A 23,621-nucleotide genomic window follows, 5' to 3' on the forward strand; every position below is an offset into this window, starting at 1 on the left:
TGGCCATGCAATTCTAAGCAGAAACATCCCCCAAAATGCTAGAAATTTTGAAGGAGGTATTATACAAAGAACCAGAACTAATATTGTACTAATGTGCATATTGGCATTAATGGTTTGTAATGTCACCAAATGTCTATTCAAACTGACTGCAGCCTAAGTGAACTTAGTATCCACCACAAAGACTAATATTGAATGCAAGTAAAAATTTCAGGAGAAACTAAACGTTTAGCATAGATTAGGTATTATACTATTTTAACTACTGATAGTCATTTTATTTCTTACACTGCTAGTAGAATTTAAAGGACAGGTAAATTTTAATTATGTACCCCTTTCAGTAAATCTGTTTATATTTATCCACACCTATTTTTGAAGAGTAATGGTTTTCTAGGCATCCAAATGAAAGTCCCCTAAAGGACTACCTATTTAGCAAAGTGGGGACTAATTCTGCCTCTTATCTGCCAAACTATATTATTTTTGGACTGTGTCTTCATACCTGTGCTGCTTTTTTGTAGGAGTCTCATTCTCTGTCATTTCTGGCATGGTTACAGTGATAGGAACCTACAAGGCACGGAAAGACATGTCAGAAAGTCTAAAGGCATTCTAGTATCTTGGAGAAACTGATTAATAGCAATTTGGTTTGAATACCAAGATTCTAAGAAATAAAAGTGACATCATGAAAAAGCACTGGATTAGGTGTTGTAGATAAGTATAAGAAGATAGGACAAAAAATATTATAACCAGCAGGTAGAGAAGATGGTGAATGTCAAATGTGAGGTATAGCCAGAAAGTGCTTGAGAAGATTGGAGGAGAGAAAGGTCATTATAGGTTTGGAAATCAAGAAAAGCCTAAAGGGGGTGTAGATTTGAGCAAGACCTAGAAAGACAGGTAAAACACACTTGAGTTGGGAGAGTATGTTCTTTGTTCATGATACAAAATTTAAAACAATGGTCCTCCTCTCTGAACGCAGAAAAAACAAAAGTGACAAGTACACAAATATATAATATTCCATACATGGAAGCAAGCATTCATTCATTTATTCATTCACTCATTTGCCAGGCTTCTTTCATTTCAAACTGCTAGAAGTCTTAAACATTACCACTTGAGAATCATTAAAATCTGAGTTTGAGTATGAAAATTCTATTTATATTTAAAATATCATGATACTAAAGAATATATGTACAATATGGAAATATACACCTATGCCAAAAAAGCCTGAAAGCAAATACATTAAAATATTAATCACAGTTATATAAGGTCAGGAATATTATAGGTGACTTCTTTCTCTTTTCTGATTTTTAAGAATTTTGTAATGACAACCTTAATGCTTTTAAATCCCAGGGATTGACAACTTTTCAAAAGAGGTCTGTCAAGTTGGGATACCTGTTCTGATACACTGGAGGAGGTTGCAAGAGCAGTTTCCTATTTTCTCTTTGAGAGAGAAAGAAGGCAGCAAGTAAGGAACCGAAGTCAGTGTGAGTTTAAAATCTGGTTCTGCCATTTCCCAGCTGTGAGGTCCTGGGCAAGTTATGTAACGTCTTGGAACCTCAGATGCTTAATCTCGAAAGTGGATCATAATCACAGTATCTAGATTATTGGGCTGTTTCAAGAAAGGAATGATGAAATAATGCAGGGAGAGGACAACAGCGTGGTGCCTAGCTGTAGTAAGAATTTAATCAACATTAGCCATGGATATTAATGAGGTATTTCAGGTTAAGGCTTTAGCTCTAGAAAGGAGGAAGAAGGGTCCTGGGAAAGAAGGAGAAGTAGATGCAGACAAGGTGCTGACAGAAAAGTACTAACTGAAGCAGCCTGAGGAGAAATGTGTGCTCTAGACCCATTTCCAGCAGCTTATTCCACCTTCTCCCTAACATTTATGAAGGTCCAGATCAGCCTAAAAAACAAGTTCACATTAGATAACCATAGAATGACAATGTGGGACACGTGAGTAAATAAATCAATCCCTGTCACCTTTCTCACCCAAGGGCTTGCAGAATTTCTTCACTTTTGATTCCTGGCTTCCAACGCCTCCCGTTTCTGATCCAAATCTATCATCTTCTGCCAGAAGATGGTCTATAAGTTATGTTTTCTTCTTACTACACAAGAGAAAAATCAGTGAGTGTTTATACGTTTCCATTAGCAGCATGGAAAACAAGGACTAGCAACCTAGAGCAGGCAGGCAGATTTTCTGTGGCAAACAGGATGATCCTGAATTCTCCCCACCTCTCAAAAGTTAATGAACCTGGTTGCTTTCAAAAGTCACTTCCCCGTGGGTTGTGAGTGCTCCACCCTGCACAAAGATGGTAGCACAGCAGCCATTGGACAGTCTCCAGGAGGTGATTCTCCCCTTTCTCATGCATGCTCAGTTTTCCTTGCCCTCCGCTGTCCTCAATTCTAAAATTATCTTTCCTTCAATCTCTTACTTCCCCATTCTCTCTTGTGCAAAAGACTGAAAATCTACTCAAGGACCTACCACTCAGGCACGAGGAAGACAGCCCTCGGATCTGTGCATTGTCTGTGCTCTTATGCAAATGCAAATATGGGGGGGGGGGATTCCCTGGTGATCCAGTGGTTAGCACTCGGCGCTTTCACTGCCAGGGCCTGGGTTCAGTCCCTGGTCGGGGAACGAAGAGCCCACAAGCCTTGCAGCATGGCCAAAATTAAAAAGCAGATATATGGGGACTTCATCCCAGACAAATGAGAAGTGTTAGGTAGGGCCCAGGAATCCGTATTTTCAACAAGGTCTCTGGGTGATTTTTTTCTTTTTTTTTTTTTGGACAAACTTAGCTCCTCTTTAGGACAATACTTCCTAAACATTCCTGATAATCTGAAGGTACTAGCTTAAAAATACAGATTCTCAGCCCATCCCAGATCCACTGAATCAGTCTCTAAGGAAGGAATTCAAATCTCTGAGGGAGGGACCTGAAATTTAATGAGTGCCCCCAGGTGGTTCTTATCAGGACAATTTGAAAGCACAGGCAGATATCTTGGTGAAATTTCAGGGACCTGACCAATTCTCTACTGTAGGAGAGATTGTTTGGGATGTGGTATGAGAGGTGACCAGATAATTTTACCTATAAACCAGTAAGGTCAGATTTGCCTCATACCCACATGAGTCAGCGTTTGGTCATTAATATCACAGTTCCAGTTGTTGCCCTGTAGCCCTTTTGCAAGTTTGCAGATTCATGTTACAATTAAGATACATGAAGTAAAAGTTTTAATTTTTTTTAACATCTAGAATCTTAAAGTAAATGACACTAGAGGCCTATCACATAAGTAAATACATTCAATAAACTTCACTGTGGTGAAAGCCAGTAGTTTACTGAGAGAGGAATATAACGGCAAATCAAAATCATCCGGTTTACCAAATGTCACTATAAATATCCATCTCAAAGCACATTTTAACCAATTCAATTAATCTAATTCAGTGCAAAATCATTTCCATGTCCATTACCTCCTGATATTAAAATTGCATTCCTGACACTGAAAAAGAACATTTACTGGAATGAAGAACTATATAATATTGTCATAAATCCTTGTCCACTTATTAATTAACCTACTAATAAGGAAATGGCACTTTTAATACAATATTTATGTAACTAAATACAAATATACCCTTTAAAATATTTAAAGTGCCATGAATTTTTGAAAATTGTCCAAACGTTACATTAGTAATCTATGGATTATTATTTTTCACAGTAAGAAAGAATTATTTCTGAAATTAGTCAAACCCAGTGGTTCTCAAAGTGTGGCCTTCAGATCACCTGCATCAAAATCACATCTTTTAAAACTTTTTTTCCCCTCAGGGTAAAGCTTACATATTAGTCAAATGCACAGATTTTAGTGTAACATTCAGAGAGTTCTGACAAATGCATACACCTGTGTGACACAACCCCTGGCAAGGTACGGAACATTATTATCATCAGAGAAAGTTCTCTCATGACCCTTCCTAATCAGTCCCTTCCCCCTACTCCCAGAGAGGTGACCAGCCTTCTCATTTTTTTCACCACAGAGCTTTATAATGTATTAACTGAGAATGCTACTGTTTCAAACTTTTACTCAACATGTTGTTAAAATTCATTTGTAGTTTGTTCCTCTTTACTCCTGAGTACGAATATATAATTGTGTGTGAATTTACAACCCAATTTGTTCATTCATTTTTCTGTTCACGGACACCTGGATTGCTTCCATGTTTTGGCTACTATGAATAAAGCTGCTACCCAAGAACACTGCTGTGTAAGTCTCTTTGTGGATACAGTCTTTCATTTCTCTTGGTAAATACCTACAAGTATAATTGTTTATCATGTCCCCTGAAGCTCCACTCCTAGGTATTTACCCAAGAGAAATGAAAGATTCTATCCACAAAAAGCCTAATACAAAGAACATCTGTCACACTTTCTCCAGAGTGGTAGTACCGTTTCGCACCGCCCACGATGTAGAAGAATTGCTGGTTGCTCCACAGCCTCGGCCAGTACTGGGTTTTGTCAGCCTGTTAATTTCAGCCATGCTGGTGAGTATATAGCAGTATCCCATTCTAGTTTAATTTGCCCTTCTTCATGACTAATGATATTGAATGCTTTTTTTTTTTTTTTTGCTGCGTCATGCAGCTTGCGGGATCTTAGTTCCCCAACCCCAGGGATCCAGCCCATGCCCCCTGCAGTGGAAGCGTAGAGTCCGAACCACTTGACCGCCACGGAATTCCCTTGAATGCTTTTTATGTGCCTATTAAGACCATTTGTAGATCTTCTTTTGTCTGTTCATATCTTTAACCAGTTTTTTAATTGGACTGTTTATCTTTTTATTATTGATTTATAGGAAGTCTTTATATATTCTGAGTTATTAACTGACATTTCTTCTGGACACCTGTCCTTTGTCTGAAATACATTTTGCAAATACTTTCTCCTATTACGTGGCTTGCCGATGCTTTTTCTTATTTTCTTTTTTTTCTCTCTTCAAGTTCATTGATTCTCTGATTTGATTTGACTGGATTGATTGATTGATTTTTTGGCCCTACCTCAGGGCACGTGGGACCTTAGTTCCCCACCCAGGGATGGAACCCGCGCCCCCTGCAGAGGAAGCAAGGAGTCTTAATCACTGGACCACCAGGGAAGTCCCAGCCTATGCATTTTCTTAACTGTGCCTTTTGGTGAGCAAAAGTTCTTGATGAAATATAACATCAATTTTTCTTATCAATTTTTTCTTTTATGATTATTTTTTTGTGTGTCCTGTCCAAAAAGCCTTTACCCATCCCAAAGAAATTCTCCAATGGTTGCTTCTAGAAAGTTTATAATTAATTATAAATTAATTACTAATTATAATATTTAGGTCAATGATCCATATTATTTATGGCATGAGGTAGGGGTCAAAGTTCTTTGTTTTTCATATGGATATTTAGTTGTTCCAACACCATTGCTTGAAAAGATTTCCTTTCTTCAATGGCATCTTTGTTAAAAGACAAATATCTGTAACAGTGCAGTTCCGTTTCTAGGCTCTCTATTCTGTTGCTCTATATTCTGATCTATCCTTATATTATTACCACACAGTCTTGATTAAGCTTATGTTTAAAATATAGATTCCTACACCCCACCCCAGACCTAATGTATCAGAATCTTGGGAGGGAGAGGTTCAGGAATATGCAGTTCTAACAAGCTTCCTAGCTGATTCTTATACACCCCAAAGTTAGAAAGTATTACATTACTTTAAAACCCCTTTCTCTAAAACTGATACAAATTGGTGAGCTTACAAATTAGGGTCCACTTGGAAAGACCAGTGAACCTGAGCTGTGTCTCAGATTTGCTACTGAATAGCTATATTCCACTTTATTTACCATAATCCAGGGCCTAAGTTTTTTCATGTGTAAAAGAAGAGGGTAGGTCTAGACTCAACTGTTCAAGTATGGATTGAGTACGTACACTGCCTAGCAATTGCAGAAATAAAGATGAATACAGTCTAGATCAGGGCTTTCCAAAAAAGCTTTGTGCAGTGGAAAATCCACTTTCCATATGGTCACCACTAGTCACACGTGGCTATTAAGTGCTTGAAATGGGGCGAGACCATGGAATTAAATTTTTCATTTTATATATTTTTAAGTAATTTAAATAGCTACTTGTGGCTAGTGGCTACTGTACTGGACAACACAGGGAATGTAAAAAATAAGTTAAAAGGTGAAAGATGAATTAAAAGATTGGTTAATGAATGTCAGCTTCCTGGTTTTGGTATTGTCCTACAGTTATAAAAGATGTCACCTTTGGGTGAAGCAGGGTGAAGAGCACATGGACTCTTTGTACTGTGTTTGTATCTTCCTTTGAGTCTATAATTATTTTAAAAATAAAAAAGTTTTTAAAAGCGAATTTAGGGAATTCCCTGGTGGTCCAGTGGTTAGGACTCCGCACATTCACTGCCAAGGGCCAGGGGTGTGGAGGGCAGAAAGAGAACCTGGACCAGACTGTAAAGGAATTTTCTATGCCTAATGAATGTGTTCAGATTTTATCTTAAAATCAGTGGTTCTTGAATAGCAATCCAAGAAACTAGCCCAGCACCACTGGCCTGAAGTAAAATGAAGTCCCCCGGTCTACAGTAAAATAGAAAAAAGGACAATGCAGTTAGGATATTTTTTCTTTTTTATTGGTAATATAACTTACATACAATAAGTCACTAACTTAAGTTCACTGCTCCATGCTTTTTTGCAGGCCACAGCAGCGAAAGCCTATGATCCTAACCACTAGGCCACCAGGGAACTCCTCATGCATTTTTATACATGAATACAACCATGTAACCACCACTCTGATCAATATATAGAACATTACCAGCATCTCAAAAGGCTCTTTCGAGGTCACTGCCACTTAATTCCCTGAAGTTTCTTTTAAAAATATATATTCAGGGATTTCCCTGGCAGTCTGGTGGTTAAGACTTTGCCTTCCAATGCAGGGGGTGCAGGCTCGATCCCTGGTCGGGGAGCTAAGATCCCACATGCCTTGTGGCCAGAAAACCAAAACATAAAACAGAAGCAATACTGTAACAAATTCAATAAAGACTTTAAAAATGGTCCATATCAAAAAATAATAAATAAATAAATATATATATATATATATATATATATATAGAAAGAAGAATATATATTTCCAAAGAAGACATACAAATGACCAACAGGTATGTGAAAAGATGCTCAACATCATTAATCATCAGGTAAATGCAAATCAAAACCACAAAGAGATCTCACTTCACACCTGTTAAAATGGCTATTATCAAAAAGTCGAAAGATAAGTGTTGGTGAGGGTGTGGAGAAAAGGGAACCCTCTTGTACTGTTGGTGGGAACATAAACTGGTACAGCCATTATGGAAAACAGCATGGAGGTTCCTCAAAAAATTAAAAATAGAACTACCATATGTTCCAGCATCACACTTCTGGGTATATATCCAAAGGAAATAAATCACTATCTCAAAGAAATCTCTGTACTCTATTCATTGCCGCATCATCCACAGTAGCCAAGATATGGAAACAACCTAAGTGTCCATTGACAGATGAATGGGTAAAGAAAATACTGTACTATATGAATGTATTATTTTGTATATTGTATGTGATATATATATGTGTATGTATATATCATTCGGCCTTAAAAAAAGGGAAATTCTGACACTTGTAACAACATGGATCAGCCTGAAGGACATTATGCTAAATGAAATAAGCCAGACACAGACAAACAAACACTGTATTATCTCACTTATATGTGGAAACTAAAAAAGTCGAACTCATAGTAACAGAGGGTAAAATTGTTGTTACCAGGGGCCAGGGGGTGGAGGAAATGGTCAAAGTGTACAAACAGTTACACATTGAAAAAGTTCTGAAGACCTAATGTACAGCATGGTGACTATAGTTAATATAAGGTATTGTATATTTGAAATTTGCTGAGAGAAAATCTTAATTGTTCTCACCACAAACAGTAGCTATGTGAGGTGACGGACGTGTTAATTAGCTTGACTGTGGTAATCATTTCACAATGTATACTTATATCAAAGCATTATTTTATACACCTTAAATATATGTAATTTTTATTTGTCAATCATACCTCAATAAAGCTGGAAAAAATATATGTATATATTCAGAAGTGTGCTACTACCTCATACATTGCTGGCGGGAATGTAAAATGGTGTGGTCACTTTGGAAAACAGTCTGGCAGTTCCTCAAATAGTTAAACACAGAGTTGCCATATAATCCAGCAATTCCACCTAGGTATATACCCAAGAGAATTGAAAACACATGTTCACACAAAAACTTGTACATGGATATTTGTAGCAGCAATGTTCATAATAGTTTAAGAGTTGGAACAAGCGAAATGTCCTCAAATGACAAATAAATAAAATGTGATATATCCACACAATGGAATATTATTCAGCAATAAAAAGACATGAAGTACTGATACATGCTACAGCATGGGTGATCCTTTATATTATAAACATTATATTAAATGAAAGAAGTCTGACACAAAATGTCACATATTGCGACCTTTATATATTCCATTTATAAGAAATGTCCATAACAGGTAAACCCATAGAGAAAGAAAGTGGTTGCCAGGGGCTGAGAAGGATGGGGAGTGAATGCTAATGAAGAAGGTGGGGGGGGGAGGTGGTCTTTGGGGGATGATGAAATGTTCTAAAATTAGATAATGGTGATGGTTGCACAACTCCGTAAACATACTAAAAACCATTGAATTACTCTTTAAATGGTAAACTTCATGGTATGTGAATTATATCTCAATCGAGATCTTAAATTAAAAAAAAACTGTTTGATAGAAGTCTCTTTGGGTAATTTGAAACTCTCCACCCATTCATCTTTTTCATCACTTTGTACATCTGCTTTCTTTCAGCATATAATTTCAAAATTCTACTTAGTCACCAGTCATCTGCAATTTCCCCAATACAGGGAAAATGTGAAGCCACCAAAAAGTACTGGCATTTATTTAAGAGAAGATTTAGTTTAACTTTCAGTGGCAAGTTGCATTTTCTTCCCACCAAGAAGCAATTTAGTGGTAAAGGTTAATTTTAATTGTGTCTTTAGATATTATGAAGAGAAAAACCTAATTCTTATAAAAATTTCAAGTTGGAATTAAAGTGTCTTAATTGAAAATATTTTATGGCACATTGCTTAAACATCATTTGTCCATGGGTTGAGAAAGATCTTTTCAATCTCTGTATTCGTCTTGCTGCTGTTGAACGCATTCCTAAGCATTTTACAATTACTTAAAATGTTCTAAGAGTGGCTACGCAGATATGCAATTTTAAAATATGTTCCATTTCTTTATATGAGATCTATAATAAATCCTTAGTCCTCTCCAATCAAAATGATTTACACTACTGAACTAGAATATGATCCACAGAAATTACAACACAATTAAGCATTAATTCTTGGTCTGGGTCACAGTCATTAAAATGTTAGGCCATAGGCAATGCTATGTTCTGTTTTTTACTTAAGGTGGGCATTTCTCCATGTCATTCAAAATTGTGATTACAGCATTTATGTTTAGTATCTTGGATATATGTACGCTATCATCTTATTTAGTGCTTTGAGGCATCTTTGCTCTCTGTATTTTGCTAGATGAGCTACTATTTGCATTTATCTTCTCCAGCATTTTAGGTTAATAACCTCCTACCTGGTCTACGGGGTTCAACTCATTAAATATTGAAATCTGGCATGTATGTATTAATAGTGGGAATAGCACAGGGGTGCTTTTCACACCCAAAAGAATCCTTCCTCTATACACGTGGTTTCAGCAGCTGCTTTCCATCTTGGTGGGAACTTGAGGAACTGTTTATGAGTGTGCTGTGTTGTCTTCTGCTTTCTCTAACTGCTATCAGAAGTTCTAATTTTCTCTGCCGTTAAAGAAATACTACGTCCTTTAACGATGTCTGTTGGCTCCCACCATCATGTTGGGTGCAATCAGTCATGGAGTTTTCATAAATGCCAATCTTGAGATGCTATGACATATATAGGAATATGAAATAATGAAGTCCTGCTTTTACTGTGCAGTTGAGTGAAACTATATTTCAAGAAAAAGAAATAAGCCAAGGGCATAGTAATTTGCTGAATGCAGTTTTAAATTTTTATTTTTAAGCTACACAAGTAACCTGTTTGTATAAAAAACATGTTTTTATTGAGATATAATTGACATATAACATTATATTAGTTTCAGGTATATAACATAATGATTTGATATTTGCATATATTGCAAAATGCTCACCACAATAAGTCTAGATAACATCCATCACCACACAGAGTTACAAAATTTTTTCTTGTGATGAGAAGTTTTAACATCTACTCTCTTAGCAACTTCCAAATATTCAATACAGTATTATTTTAAAAATCATTTCTGAAGAGTCTAGAAATGTATAAAGTTAAATGGGAAAGTTATTTAGCTCTATAATTGCACTCTTCAGGAATAACCACTGTAAACAGCTCGGCATTTTTTAGACCTTTTCCTTGCTCTTGCCCATACAAACTACAAACATTGATACTTCTGGCTCAGAAACTATATCATAATTAAATTCAAAGAGAACTCCATGCTTTCAGGCTTTTTTTTTTTAATTCAGTTGCAAAAATAATCCTTGCTCTTTGTAAAAATTTTAAACAGCACAGATGTACATGAAGTACCAGTGCCCTTCTGCTCTTAACAGTCTGGTGGTATCAATTCCAGATATTTTTCCTATGTATGTCCAAGCAATTATTTATGTACATATTAGTAACTGTTATACTGAAAGAGCAGGACACATAAAATGCAAATAGTATAAAATATCTTCCAGTCCCAGTTCAAATCTCCTCTGTTGGGTGATCCTGCTCCTTGGATAAAATTTAGGGCAGATCCCATGACTCTACTGGTCACAATTACATAATAAAAATCCTCTAGTCATTTCTAGTCACAAAATAATCCATTGAGAATGTATCAGTACAGTTCCTTTAATGGAGGTAATGCCTCCCGCCACACAATCTCTTGCACTCTCCCCACCTGCCTTCTGCCTCTGTCCTTACAGCCCCAGTCTCTTTCTGCTGAGGTGCCCTTGCCCCTGTCAGGAAGGCCTGTAGCACAGTGACCACACCAGCTCCCTCCTGACATAATGTGGACCCATACCTGGTCCACAGAAACACATACCTCTTTAATGCAACAACTCCTAGAAATTTACCGCAAGTATGTATGTGGCAGAAGACATTTATTCAAGGATATTCAAGTAACAAAAGACACGGAAATGCTCATCAAAAGGAGACTGATTAAATATGTCACAGTATCATGTTGAACCCCTGAAACTGCCCATATGCGATATTTTCTGCCTCTAGAAACTACAATTTCAGATGGTTCAACCTAATAGCTCCACCCAGACAATGTAGTTATATGTACTGATAGTCAATTTTATTTATTTATCTATTTATTTATTTACCTATTTATTTGTTATGGGCTGTATTGTATCTCCCCCAAATTCACATGTTGAAGTCCTAATGCCCAGTACTTCAGGATGTGACTGTATTTGAGGATAGGATCTTTAAAGAGGTAATTAAGTTAAAATGGGGTCATTAGGGTAGGCCCTAATCCAAGATGACTGGTGTCCTTATAAGAAAAGGAGATTAGAATGCAGACCACACAGACATAGGGAGGACCACGTGAGGAGAAAGCAACCACCTACAAGCCAAGGAGAGGCTTCAGAAGAAACTAAACCTGCTGACACCTTAATCTTGGATTTTGAGCCTCAAGAACTTTAAGAAAATTAATTTTTCTTGTTTAAGCCATCCAGCCTGTGTATTTTGTTATGGCAGCCCTAGCAAATAAGTAAATAAATAAATAAATAAGTAAATAAATATTGATTAATAAATAAATGTTACAAGTAAACTTGTATATAATACCTATCCTTTGGGATGGGGAGGAGGACATATGTTAATAAATGATGCACAGAATTTCTCTGGAAGGACTGCCTTTGAGGAAGGGAAATGGGGGACACAGTACACAGGAGACCTAGTGTATATCTTCAAATGCAATTTTAATTTTTGCCACATGTATGCATTATGAATTAATTTTTGTCTTTCTAATAAATGCATTTAAGGCTATAATATTTCCTCAAGGTACAACTTTGTCCACAGCCCATAAATTTTGATAGGTAATATTTTCAAGTTATTAATTTCTAAATAGTATACAGTTTCACTTAAATATTAAATTATTTTTTAAATGCTATACTGAAAAACAAAAAAATAAACATTACCCCTAACCACATCCCTTTTTTCAAGGAGGAAAATCAAAGTCCCCATTACCACCTATTCATTCTACCCTCTCCCAGTTGGTAATCAATTTGACATCAATTTTCTTGATCTTTCTACAGAGTTATTTACATATATGTATTATCACATGCACAAATTTTTTTATAAAAATTAAATCATGCTCTATGTCACTCTGAAATCTGCTTTATTTTTACTTAGAAATACATTATGGACATCTTTCTAGTAAGTACATATCAATTTAACTTACTCTTTCTAATACCTGCATAGCATTGTGTAACATGGATGAGCCATCATTTATTTAGCTGTTACCCAGTGATGAATACTCTTTATCCCTCTTTCTTTTTTATTTATTTTATTTTATTTTTAAAATTTTTATTGGGGTATAGTTGATTTACAATGTTGTTATCTCTCTTCCTTTTTTACTTCTGGGTTTTGTTTTGTTTTGTTTGCTATTAAAAACAATGCTGACAAAAAAAGGGTACAATCAACATCTTTTAAATTTTTCAGTCCAAAGCAACACAAAATATCTTATTATTGCTTAACTTGCATCTCCTTGAGGACTAGTGAGGCTGAATACCCTTTCACATGTTATAAATCATTTATATTTCTTTTTTCCATGATTTGCTTGTTTTTATTACCTTGACTTTTTCTTCCTTGTAATTTCAACTTTTATATCCTCTTCAAACTTAGGTAAAGTAAAAAGCTTTCCAAGAAGTTATATTTCTTCTTTTTTGGTTCCACTTTTGTTAAGAGTGTGTGTGTGTGTGTGTGTGTGAGAGAGAGAGAGAGACAGAGAGAGAGAGAACTATTTCCTTGCATTACAACTGGCAATAAGAAATTTTCAATTTTCAGAATTTGAGATTTTCTGTGTAGCCCTGTTACATAATATATTTTTGTTAAGTGTTATATGAGTATTTGAGAAGAGTGTGTATTTTTAGCTCCTTAGGTATAAAGTTTTATCAGCTATTTTAAATTAAATGTTTGTTGTCTGGAATTAAATTTTGATAACAAATTACTATGCATTTTCTTCCATTCAACATTTGCCTGGAGTATGTATGTGTGTATTTTATTTTTAACCTTTCTGCATTATTTTGTTTATATATGTCTAAACACAAATCTGGAGATTTGTTTCTACATAATTTAAGAGCTTTTTTAAAAAAAAATGAGAATGTATTACAGTCACATTTATTGTAACTATTGCTACATTTGGTCATATTTTGCTTTTTTTCTCTTCCCTCCTCCACCAAGTTTTTACTTTTCCTTGTCTGGCTTTTTGTTTATTTTCCTCAATATCTTCTTTCCTTCTATATCTATTCTATTCATAAATATCCTTAACAATTTTAAGAAACATACTGTAGTGGACATTTGTTAGACATTTTCTCCTCTCCACTCCATGAACTTCCCCAATTCTCACTTAGGTATGTACCCCTCCCCAGCACAGCCCTTGTGCTTCAGTAGTAGGCCTTGGCAGGTCTTGGCAAATGATTTTTTTTCTGACAACAGTGACTGGTCTCTGACCTATCCAATCAAAGCAAAGCTCAGGACTTTTCTTTGATGATGTGGGTAGCTGTGCCCTTTCTCTCTCCAATTTAAAGAGAAAGCAGGTAATTCCAAATACTGAACTTGCAGACATCTTGCAAAAGAGGGAAGAAAGCCTGAGGATGAAATTGACAAAGAAAAGCAAAGCTGAGAGGATAAAGCTGACAGAAAAGGAATCACATATCAATAACTTAAGATATACTAATATTAAATTTAAACAAATGTTCTTCCTATTAAAAATAGTATCTATGGTCTCCTCTTCTACCACTACAGAAGTTTTAACACACTCTAATTCTTACCCACCAAATGCCCATCATCTCCCCTCTGCTAAAGACTTACTGAAATTGTGCAGAATTTTAGTTCTAGAGTATTAGTTCTCCTCCTAGATATATATTTCATGTCCAACAGCTCATAGTTTTCTTCTTTGTTCTTTTGTACCATATTTTGGAAGAACTCCTTGGTCTGATCTTCTAGTTCATTAATTCAGTCATGCTGCTATTCAGCCTGCTATTAAAGTTTTTATTTCAGAAAATATGTTTTCAATTTCCAAAAACTGTCTTGTTCTTGTTTCTTTTTCATAGCACCCCATTGTTATTTTATGGAAATTATATTACCTAAAACCTTTCAGGATATTTTTGAATAACAAATGTTATCTTTTATCTATTATATTCAATTTGTTTTCTCAAAAATCAATTCCTCTGTTTGTTCAGCTTGGTGTCCCTCTTTCACCCTCTTGAGTTTCCTTAAATATTTAGTGAGTCTTGGTTAATCGAACTGATAGCTAAAGTTGGTTTCCCCAGCACAGTGGTTCTCAACTCTGGATGCACTGTAGAAATCATCTTTTAAAAAAAAAAAAAAAAAAGAAAAAGAAAAGCTCCCTAGGTGATTTTAATGGGCATCCACCACTAACAACCACTGCTTTAATATATGTGAATATCACTCTTCTCCCCATCATGAAAGTGTATGCTGATTATGAGAGTGCTGGCTATCTAGAGTATCATGCAGAGATGGAGGGAAGCAGCTAGATGGGTAACTTCGGAAGGAAGGAGCCCTACATTCACAGGGGCAGTCAGAAGTTCTCTGAGGTATAACCCTGATTCTCTCTCTGGCCCTCAAGCCCAAGATGGAGATACACCCGATTTATATAAATAAGTTCTAGTAGCTTAGCCCACGAGTAAACACTGTAATTAGCTATTCTAATTAGGCCTAGTACAGTTGTTCTAAAATCCAGTAACTAATTACGTTTTGACCACTGTTACCATCTGAATATTTGCATCCCCCCCCCCAAAATTCATATGCTGAAATCCTAATCCCTAAGGTGATAGTATTAAGAGGTGGGACCTTTAGGAGATGATTAGGTCATGAGGGCAGAGGCCTCATGAATGGGATTGGTGCCCTTATAAAACAAGGCCCAGAGAAGTCGCTTGCCCCTTCCACCTTGTGAGGATGCAGCAAGAAGTAGGCGGTCTGCAACTCAGAAGAAGGCCTTCACCAGAATCCAACCATGCTGGCACCCTGACCTGGACTCCCAGCCTCCAGAAATGTGAGAAATAAATTTCAGTTGTTTATAAGCCACCCAGTCTATGGTATTTTGTTACAACAACCAAAATGGACTAAAACAACCAACCTCAACTTTTCAAAGTCTCTGATTTTTTAGGGTTTTCCAGAATTGTGTTGGCAAAACTCACTTTCTAGTGTTTCTCCTTTAAGCCTGTATCAGGTTGCAGATTTCTCAATGCTATAAGGTTTGTCATCAACCTGCTCCTATATGCTTTTCATTTCTCCTAAAGTCCTCAATGTTTTTCGTCTTTAGATGACACCTTTCCCAGCTTTTCAACACTAATAAGGATATGTCCTTATTCTCCCATTTTCTTATTCTTCTTGTTATTTAACTGGATTTTTTTCATTATACAAATAAAACACCCTTATATTAAACTACTCCGATCATTCTGAAGGATTTAAGCTGTAAAAGTAGTAGTCTTCTCCACCAACTGCCCTCCTCAAATTTCCTATTAACACTCTAGTACTTTCTTACTTTTTGGCACTGTAAGATGCTCCAGACTCATCTTGTGACATATGTCCTACTGTTTCTCTGGAGAAGCCTGACTAATATAGTGGGTAATCAGTGAGCATGCTGCTAAAGGAATGAGTGACAGGGGTAAGGTGCAGGAGCTTTTTGAAGCTCCTCAAGTGATTCTGAGGCATGGCCACTGTAATCAGTAATACAGATTCTCTCAAGTTCCCCATGTTCTTCACCTCACATTAATGAATGAATGGTAGAGTGGAATGAGACTAGCCTTTGATATCAGACTGAGGATCAAATCTCAAAGTTGACATTTACTAGCTATTTGGTTTTCAAAATAAGTGTTCCTTGAAGTCTTAGCACCCTCACATTTAAAATTGGGAGATTATCACCAACCCCTTAAAGAACTCTTAGGAGTTTACATGATAATACGTTTTTGTGTGTGTGTTTTTTTTGTTTTTTGTTTTTGTTAGTTTCTGCTTTATAACAAAGTGAATCAGTTATACATATACATATGTTCCCATATCTCTTCCCTCTTGCATCTCCCTCCCTCCCACCCTCCCTATCCCACCCCTCTAGGTGGTCACAAAGCACCGAGCTGATCTCCCTGTGCTATGCGGCTGCTTCCCACTAGCTATCTATTTTACATTTGGTAGTGTATATATGTCTATGCCACTCTCTCCCCCTGTCACATCTTACCCCTCCCCCTCCCCATATCCTCAAGTCCATTCTCTAGTAGGTCTGTGTCTTTATTCCCATCTTGCCACTAGGTTCTTCATGACCTTTATTTTCCCTTAGATTCCATATATATGTGTTGGCATACTGTATTTGTTTTTCTCTTTCTGACTTACTTCACTCTGTATGACAGACAATAATACATTTAATGGATCAAGCAAAGTGTCTGGTATGTAGCAAGAGCTAAAGACACTTTACTTGCCTTTCTTCCATTTCCCCCCTAATTCACTGGGAAGACGAAGGTCATCTGGTTCACGTTCCTTAACTGGATCCTACATTTATCATAACAGACCTCTGTCTATACATCTGTTCTTTCAGCCTACCAGAACATCCTAAAGCTAATTCCACCATCTGTGGAGAGAGATTCTATACTCGATTCTTTCCTCTTTAGTACTATATTCCCTCCTTAACCATTTCCCTCTTGTTTCCAAAATACAAAGAGTTTCCTCATATTAAACTGGAATTTACTGCCTTTTCTGTCTATCATTCCGTTTCTTTCCTCCTTTCCTATGAAACTTCTCACCTTTCCTTCACTGGCCAATCTCTCCTAAACCCCATGGCAGTATGCCTTCTGATTGCTCCTGCCAACCGAAACTGCTTTCTTAGAGGTCAGGGACTATTTTTCACCAAGTCAAAGGTCTTCTCCTCTCTGCAGGATTTGAGGCTGCTGATCTCTGCCTTTTCTTGAAATTCTCTCTCCCAGGCTGTCTTTCTCTCTCCAATTATGCATCATCTTTCTCTAACATGAATCCTTGTCTTTCTCTCACTTTGACTTCCAAAGCTGAATGCTTTTTTCTATTTGCTTTTTCCCTGCAAAGTTTCAAATTGTTTCTGTGTAAAAGCTGTTATGTTTTTTACAATAAAGCTATATTTCAACACTGACCTTGTTCCAAATCTTTGGTTAGGCAAAGCTCTCTTCAGAACAATTCATTTCAAAACCAATAAACAAGAGTCTGTTTGCAACATGTCAAATGGCCTTGCCTCTTAAGAGACCTATTTCCAATTTCTCCATTTTATCGACGACACCAAAATTTTAACATGGCTTTAAACTCAAAAGTAACCTTCAGATCTTCTCACCGAATCCTATCAATTTGTTTCACAATGTTCTTCTCATGTTTGTCACTACCACCTTAGATGGGTCCCCATTTTACACAGGTCTGGCTCTTTTTTGCTCCCAGTCTTTTCCCTATTCTCCAATGTTTCATTCATCTTTCCATTGCACTGTATCCCATCACATGCCTGTCCTGCTCCAGAATCTACAGTACCATTTTCCAACATCTACTGTATCAAATCCAAACTCTTGGATCCTACCTTTCATGACTCTACCTCACACTGCCTTCTTTATTGGCAGGGCTCACTCATCCATTTCTACCCAGTACAACACACAGAGGAGCAGGGTTATACAGCTGATCACATCATCTACTCTTCCCTCCTCCCCAGTTCAGACTGATTTTTCCCTGTGCTCCTTATCATCTAGTTTATTTTTTGCTAAATCTATGCTATTTTCCCACTGACACAACTTTTCTACTTTGCTCTGCTTATCCAAATCCTATTAACTCTTTAAAGCCCAGTGCAAATCTGTCCTCTTCTATAAAACCTTCCCTAACATTTCCAGCTAAGACTAAACCTTCTACCTTTGTTCTGGACTCTATCACTCCCACTTCTTAGCAATTTTGTTACAAAAGTATATCCTTTCTCTCATATATTATTAATCTCTCCTTCCCTATTAGTGCTTTTACATTAAAATGTATTATTCATTTTTTTCCCATTTAAAAGATTAAAAAATTTTTTTTTCCTTTTCTGACCTTGCCACAGATTCTAGATGTTCCTATTCTCTTCTCTCTTCCCACCATCAGGCTCCTTGAACAAGTAGTTTATACTCACTGTCCTTTCTTCCTCACTTCCCATTCACTCTTCAACTCCCTGTTACATGGCTTTTATTCCTAAAACTGTTTACATCAAGCTCACACATCAAGATCTCCACACTGCCAGATCCTACGAACTCTGTAGGAAATATCTTGTTTTTGGCCTTCTGGCAATACCGCCTCGCTCTTCCTTTGGACAGCTTCTCTGTCTGATTCCTGAGGTCTGATATGACTATCAAACATGGGCTCACCTCTGGGGTGGGCACAGGGCTGACCAACAAGACTCTGTGCACAAGGAGGAAAACTGGCTGAGGCTGAGTTAGCCCCACAGACCCATGTGATCCTAGAAGCTGCTTTCTCTGGTCTTCCCAAGGCTTCATTATTCTACCTTCCTTCACTTCCATGAACTTAACCAGTATCTATCCATAAATCCCCCTTTTCTGCTTAAGTTAGCCAAAGACAATTTCTGTTGCTTTAACCAAAGAGAAATTGATCCTGCAATTGGAGTAGAGGTAGAAGTGGTACCTCTCATGGTTACACTACAAATTTCTTCTCCCTGTCACCTTCACTACAGGCTTCTGCTGTTTAAGAAATTACAGTAGCTAAGGGGAGACTGCTTTTGCCAAGGGACCCAATAATGGCTTCATTAATTTGGAGGGAAGGCTGTCTGGGGCTCCTCATGCAGCCAGGTAATAGACAAAAGGGAAGTCACAAGGAGCATAGGTGGGAACTGGGAGAACCCTGGGGCACCTCTATTTACTAATACTAGCAGCAAAATTACCACACTACTGCTACATTACACAAACAAGGTCTGCCAGGGCTCAGACCTCTCAGGAATAAAAGTTTGCAAACCACACATGTCTGACTCCAAAGTCCATGCTCTTTAACATACCACTTTCTACCACGACAATCTACTGGTAGCTCCTTAATCAAGAAATGCCCTCTCTCATTTCCATGCCTTTGCACCTATCACTTTGTTTGGAATGCTCATATCAACTTTCCAACTGGGAACTCCTAATTATCCTCTTTGAAACTTTCTCTGATCCCTAGAGGTTAGTCCCAAACATCCTGACATAATACATACTCTACAATATCTTAACAGGAAATACACTCTATATGCTTATTGGCTATTCCCACTGGACCGTAAGCTTCTAAATGGTAGACACCACATCTTCCATATTTGTATGCTCAACAATTAGTACTCAGTATGGGAGTAATAAATGTCTATTGAAGGAATATCTGGTTTTTCTTAATTTTACGTGGTATTAATCACTGCATCATCAATTTTGAGTACTTACGTTTAAATTAGCTAATGAATATTGTGTTCAGTCCCTTATTTGATATGATGCTCTCCAATCCTCCCCGTTTAAGTCTAAAAACTTCTTGAGAGCTGAGTCCACACCATTTACTACTTCTGTATTCTCTTTAGCGCCTAAGAGTACTGGACACATGGTAGCACTCAATAAATACTTGACGAACTGAATTAAAAACAGGATATTAGCACATTAATAGGAGCAACATATTATGCCCTACTGATCTAATTAAAAGATCTGGACTTCTGAAGTAGTGCAATTGTACCCATATGGAAAATTTAACGAGAAAAAGAAAAATTATCTAATTGGACAGTTAACAGCTTTTCTCTTAGAGTTCCACAAATATTTTACAGATAACAAGAGTCGACTTCCACAGCTCAGAATAAAAGACTCAAGGTATATATCTCCATGCATATTGGAAGGATGATTACATGTTTAAGCGATCTATCATAACCATAATTACTTAAATTCCACTAATCCTTAATAAATCCATAATAGGAGTCTAGGACATAAAAATATTTAATAGTGAAATAAATTAATGCCAAATCAACCTATGCTAAAGATGTATATGGTTATCTTTGCATAATATATAACACAACATTTACTCATTTCACAAACATTTTTTGAGTGCCTACTAATAAGTGCTATGTTAGGTCCCAGAAGTACAAAGATGAAGAGAACACAGTTGCTATGTTCACGGGGTTCTAGCTCCACATGCTGCAATGGTATTTAAGAATACAGTGTGAATCGTACCTCCTGGAGCTCTCAATGTGGACGCTTTAGGGGTAGCAGGCTCATGGAGAAGGTGGATAAACACATACTCAATGGCAATGTGATTAGTGTTAACACAGAAATAAGTACAAGCTGTTATGGGGCCACAGAAGAGAAAATAATCAACCTACTGAAGAAGTCAGCAAAATACATGGAAGAAACTGACATCCATACATGAATTCAATGTGAGTTAAGGTGTGAGGAAGCTACCACGACAGAAACATCTGGGATGGAATCAAACCTGAAACTATGGTTGCAAGCAGAGTGGGGAGGCTTCAAAGCAAATCAATCCAACTCACAACAAACTGCTGTAGAAGAGTGAAAAATAAAATACTCCTTGCTGTTAAGTTTGAGAATAATGAAACACATATACAAAAGAAGTTATAAATAAATTTATTAAAGAAAAAGAAAGTTAAACTACCACATGATGTAACCACAAAGGGAGTCTTTTAAACAATATGTGGATTAAAATTTCAAAGGGAGCCAATCACTAAAGAGAAAGAGCTGTCCAGGAAAACCTTCATTAAAGTTTAGGGTTAGAACTGTTGTCACTGGGGAGAGGGAGCACAGGGAGGGGCATCCATATGCTGAGAAAGACCAATGTCATTAACAAAAGCAGGGATCTGAACTGCATATCTGTGGGACCACAAGGAGGCTCATGTTGGGAAGTAGTGGGGGGGAAAGCTGGACACATGAGTGAAGGCCTAATTTAGAAGAGCCTGGAACGCAAGCCTAGTAGATTGGACATTGTTCTAGACACATAGTAGTTCTCAACCCTGACTGCTGAATAGAAACACCTGGGGAGCTTTAAAAAATACACCTACAGCTGAGGTTAACCCCACATCAAAAGTAAGAGACTCTCTGGGGCAAGCAGTCTGGGCATTAAAATGTAAAAGTACATAAGATGATTCTACTGTATAGTCCAGACTGAGAACCACTGGGTTAGAGGATAAAAAGGTAAGACATGAAAGATATGGTTAAGACCCAAGCTTGATTCAGTCTCTGTTTATAAGCAACAATTTTGAGCTGATTGCCTGTGGAAGCTTATCTCCTAACTTGAGTTAAACATTCTCAGTTTTCTTGTTTCTTTTCCCTTGTTGACAATGCTAAGGTCTGAAAATAGGAAAACAGCAAATCAATTTCTCTTACCTGCCTATTTCACTGACTGCACAGTCTGCAACTTTAGAATTTTATTTCCATGAAATAAAATTCATGGAATTTTATTTATAGCATTTCAATCCTATGCTGCCCTTGAATCCCTGCAATGAGGTGCTTTTATTCCAAAGAATGTTCTAGGCTGCATGCATGTCTGGATTTTATAAAACTTCTTTTTTAAATATAGAGAGAATGTAATACCTATGTATAAAAAAAGTCATACTGCTTAGATTAGAGCAAAACGTGAGATTAAGTTCTTCTTTACACTGTTCCTGAGACAGGATACTGTTCCTGGTTTCAGAAGTGCAATGATTACAAAGTACTTTGCTTATTTTGTAACAATTACTTTTAAAGTACTTCGCAAATAAAGGGAAACACCAAATGTATCCCATACAGCAACTCTGTACTACATTAAACACGCGTCCTGTGCAGGAGGAAAAAGTCATCAAAGTGATTAGAGTGCATGACAGCCTGTTGATCCTTCAAAAAGCAGGTTTGCTGGTTTGCTTGATTGCTTTTTAAGAAAAAGCAAAGGTACAAATATGCTTCAGAATCCATGTTACTCGCGGAAAGGTTTATTCAAGAAACCTGTACTTTGATAAGTAAGCAACTGTCTTTTTTCCGCAAACTTAAGTTAGCCACAACTGTCTAGTTTTGTGTGGTGTTAGGTCAATATATATACTTAATAGTAAAAACAGCATGAGAACGTAAGCTGGAAGTCTTTAGCTGGGATCCCACATATAGGTTTATGCATTCTCTTATTTCCAGATAAAGTTAATAAATTCAAAGGACCATATCCCACTGTAACCGTAGTGGGGGGAGGGGGAAGGGGACAGCGGGTATGGGAGAATCGTTCCTATTCAGAAAGGAAAAGAAAGGCTTCTAAAAAGAAGACGCAAGCCTAACTCTCCGACATGGTGTCAGAGTTAAAAAGCAAGTCACAGGAGTCTGACCAGTGGGTCCGAAAGAAATTCGGAGGGCAAGGAAAGAAGAGGGAATGAAGGAAACAGGAAAAGGTGAAGAAGGCGGGCAAAGGCCATCCGGTATGAACCTGAATGCCCAGCTCTTTATGCACCCGGGGCAGCGTGGAGCCCTTCTCGCCCCGCGCGCATGTCGGGGGTCGGGACGCAGCGCGAGCCCCCCACGGGCCTGGCACCAGGGGACGCGGGGCGCCGGGAGGTCGGGGAGAAGAGGGGTGCGCGCACCTTCGGCGCTCGCGCCCCACTAGGCTCCGCACGCAGGGGTCCCCAGGAGGAAGACACACTTTGCGCAGCCCTCGCCTCCGGGAGCGGGGAAGGGGTGGGTGGAGCAGAGCCCGGAGCCGCCCCCCGGAGCCGCCCCCGCAGCCCCGGCCCCCGCCCCCCGCCCCGGCTGTCAGCGGCCCCCTCCAACAGTCACTCACCCCGGGGCTGCGTGGTCTCGGCCGCGGCGGCGGCGGCGGCGACCCCAGCCTGGGTCATGATCCCAAGCGGGTTCCGCAGGGTTGTCCGACCGCCCGGGCGAATCTCTCAGTCTGCGGCCGCCGCCTGCTCCTCTGGGGCTGGGGGAGCGCGGGCCCAGGCCCTCCTCTCCCCCCGCCCCCGCCGCCTCTTCCTGCGGCCACTGCCGCAGCTGCGAGCCCGAGCCTTCAAGGCCGGAGACCCGGCGGCAGCGCGGCCTCAACTTTCCCAGCCCCCCTCCCCCCGCCCCTCCCGACCCCTCCCCCCGCCCCTCCCGCGGCCGCCCCTCGGCTCGCGAACAGCCTATCCTGGGTGCACCGCGGTCCCGCCTCTGCCACTCATGGCACCAATCCGATCCCGGGGAGGCTGCCGTGGTAGCCGATCAGAACCCGAGACGCCGTTGCGCTCGGCTAGAGGGCGGGAGGAGGTGGAGGGAAAAGTGAAGAGTGAACGGGCCTCTGGCGGCCCAATGAGGAGGGCCGGGGGGCGGAGGTGTGCAAGTTGGGTTGAAGGAACAGGAAATATTCTTAA

General features: G+C 38.5%; 1 protein-coding gene across 4 annotated transcripts in view; it reads right to left on the bottom strand.

Moving 5' to 3' along the window:
• USF3 (upstream transcription factor family member 3) overlaps positions 1 to 23,326 on the bottom strand; it is a 49,333-nt gene extending 26,007 nt beyond the window's left edge. For 2 of the 4 annotated variants that reach the window (XM_082394607.1, XM_082394605.1), the window contains exons 1-3: positions 23,054 to 23,326; positions 1,978 to 2,093; positions 494 to 558 (exon numbers count right to left, since the gene is read on the bottom strand). In XM_082394607.1, coding sequence (XP_082250733.1) covers positions 494 to 540 — 47 coding nt within the window. In that variant the 5' untranslated portion in view covers positions 541 to 558; positions 1,978 to 2,093; positions 23,054 to 23,326. Of the gene's footprint in view, positions 1 to 493; positions 559 to 1,968; positions 2,094 to 23,053 lie in introns of those variants that run through there. The other 2 variants (XM_082394606.1, XM_082394608.1) reach the window with 2 other exon arrangements.
• Between the last annotated feature and the right edge of the window lie 295 nt (positions 23,327 to 23,621).

Source organism: Balaenoptera borealis, assembly GCF_965194805.1.
Source record: "Balaenoptera borealis genome assembly, chromosome: 5".
NCBI classification, from domain to species: Eukaryota; Metazoa; Chordata; class Mammalia; order Artiodactyla; family Balaenopteridae; genus Balaenoptera; species Balaenoptera borealis.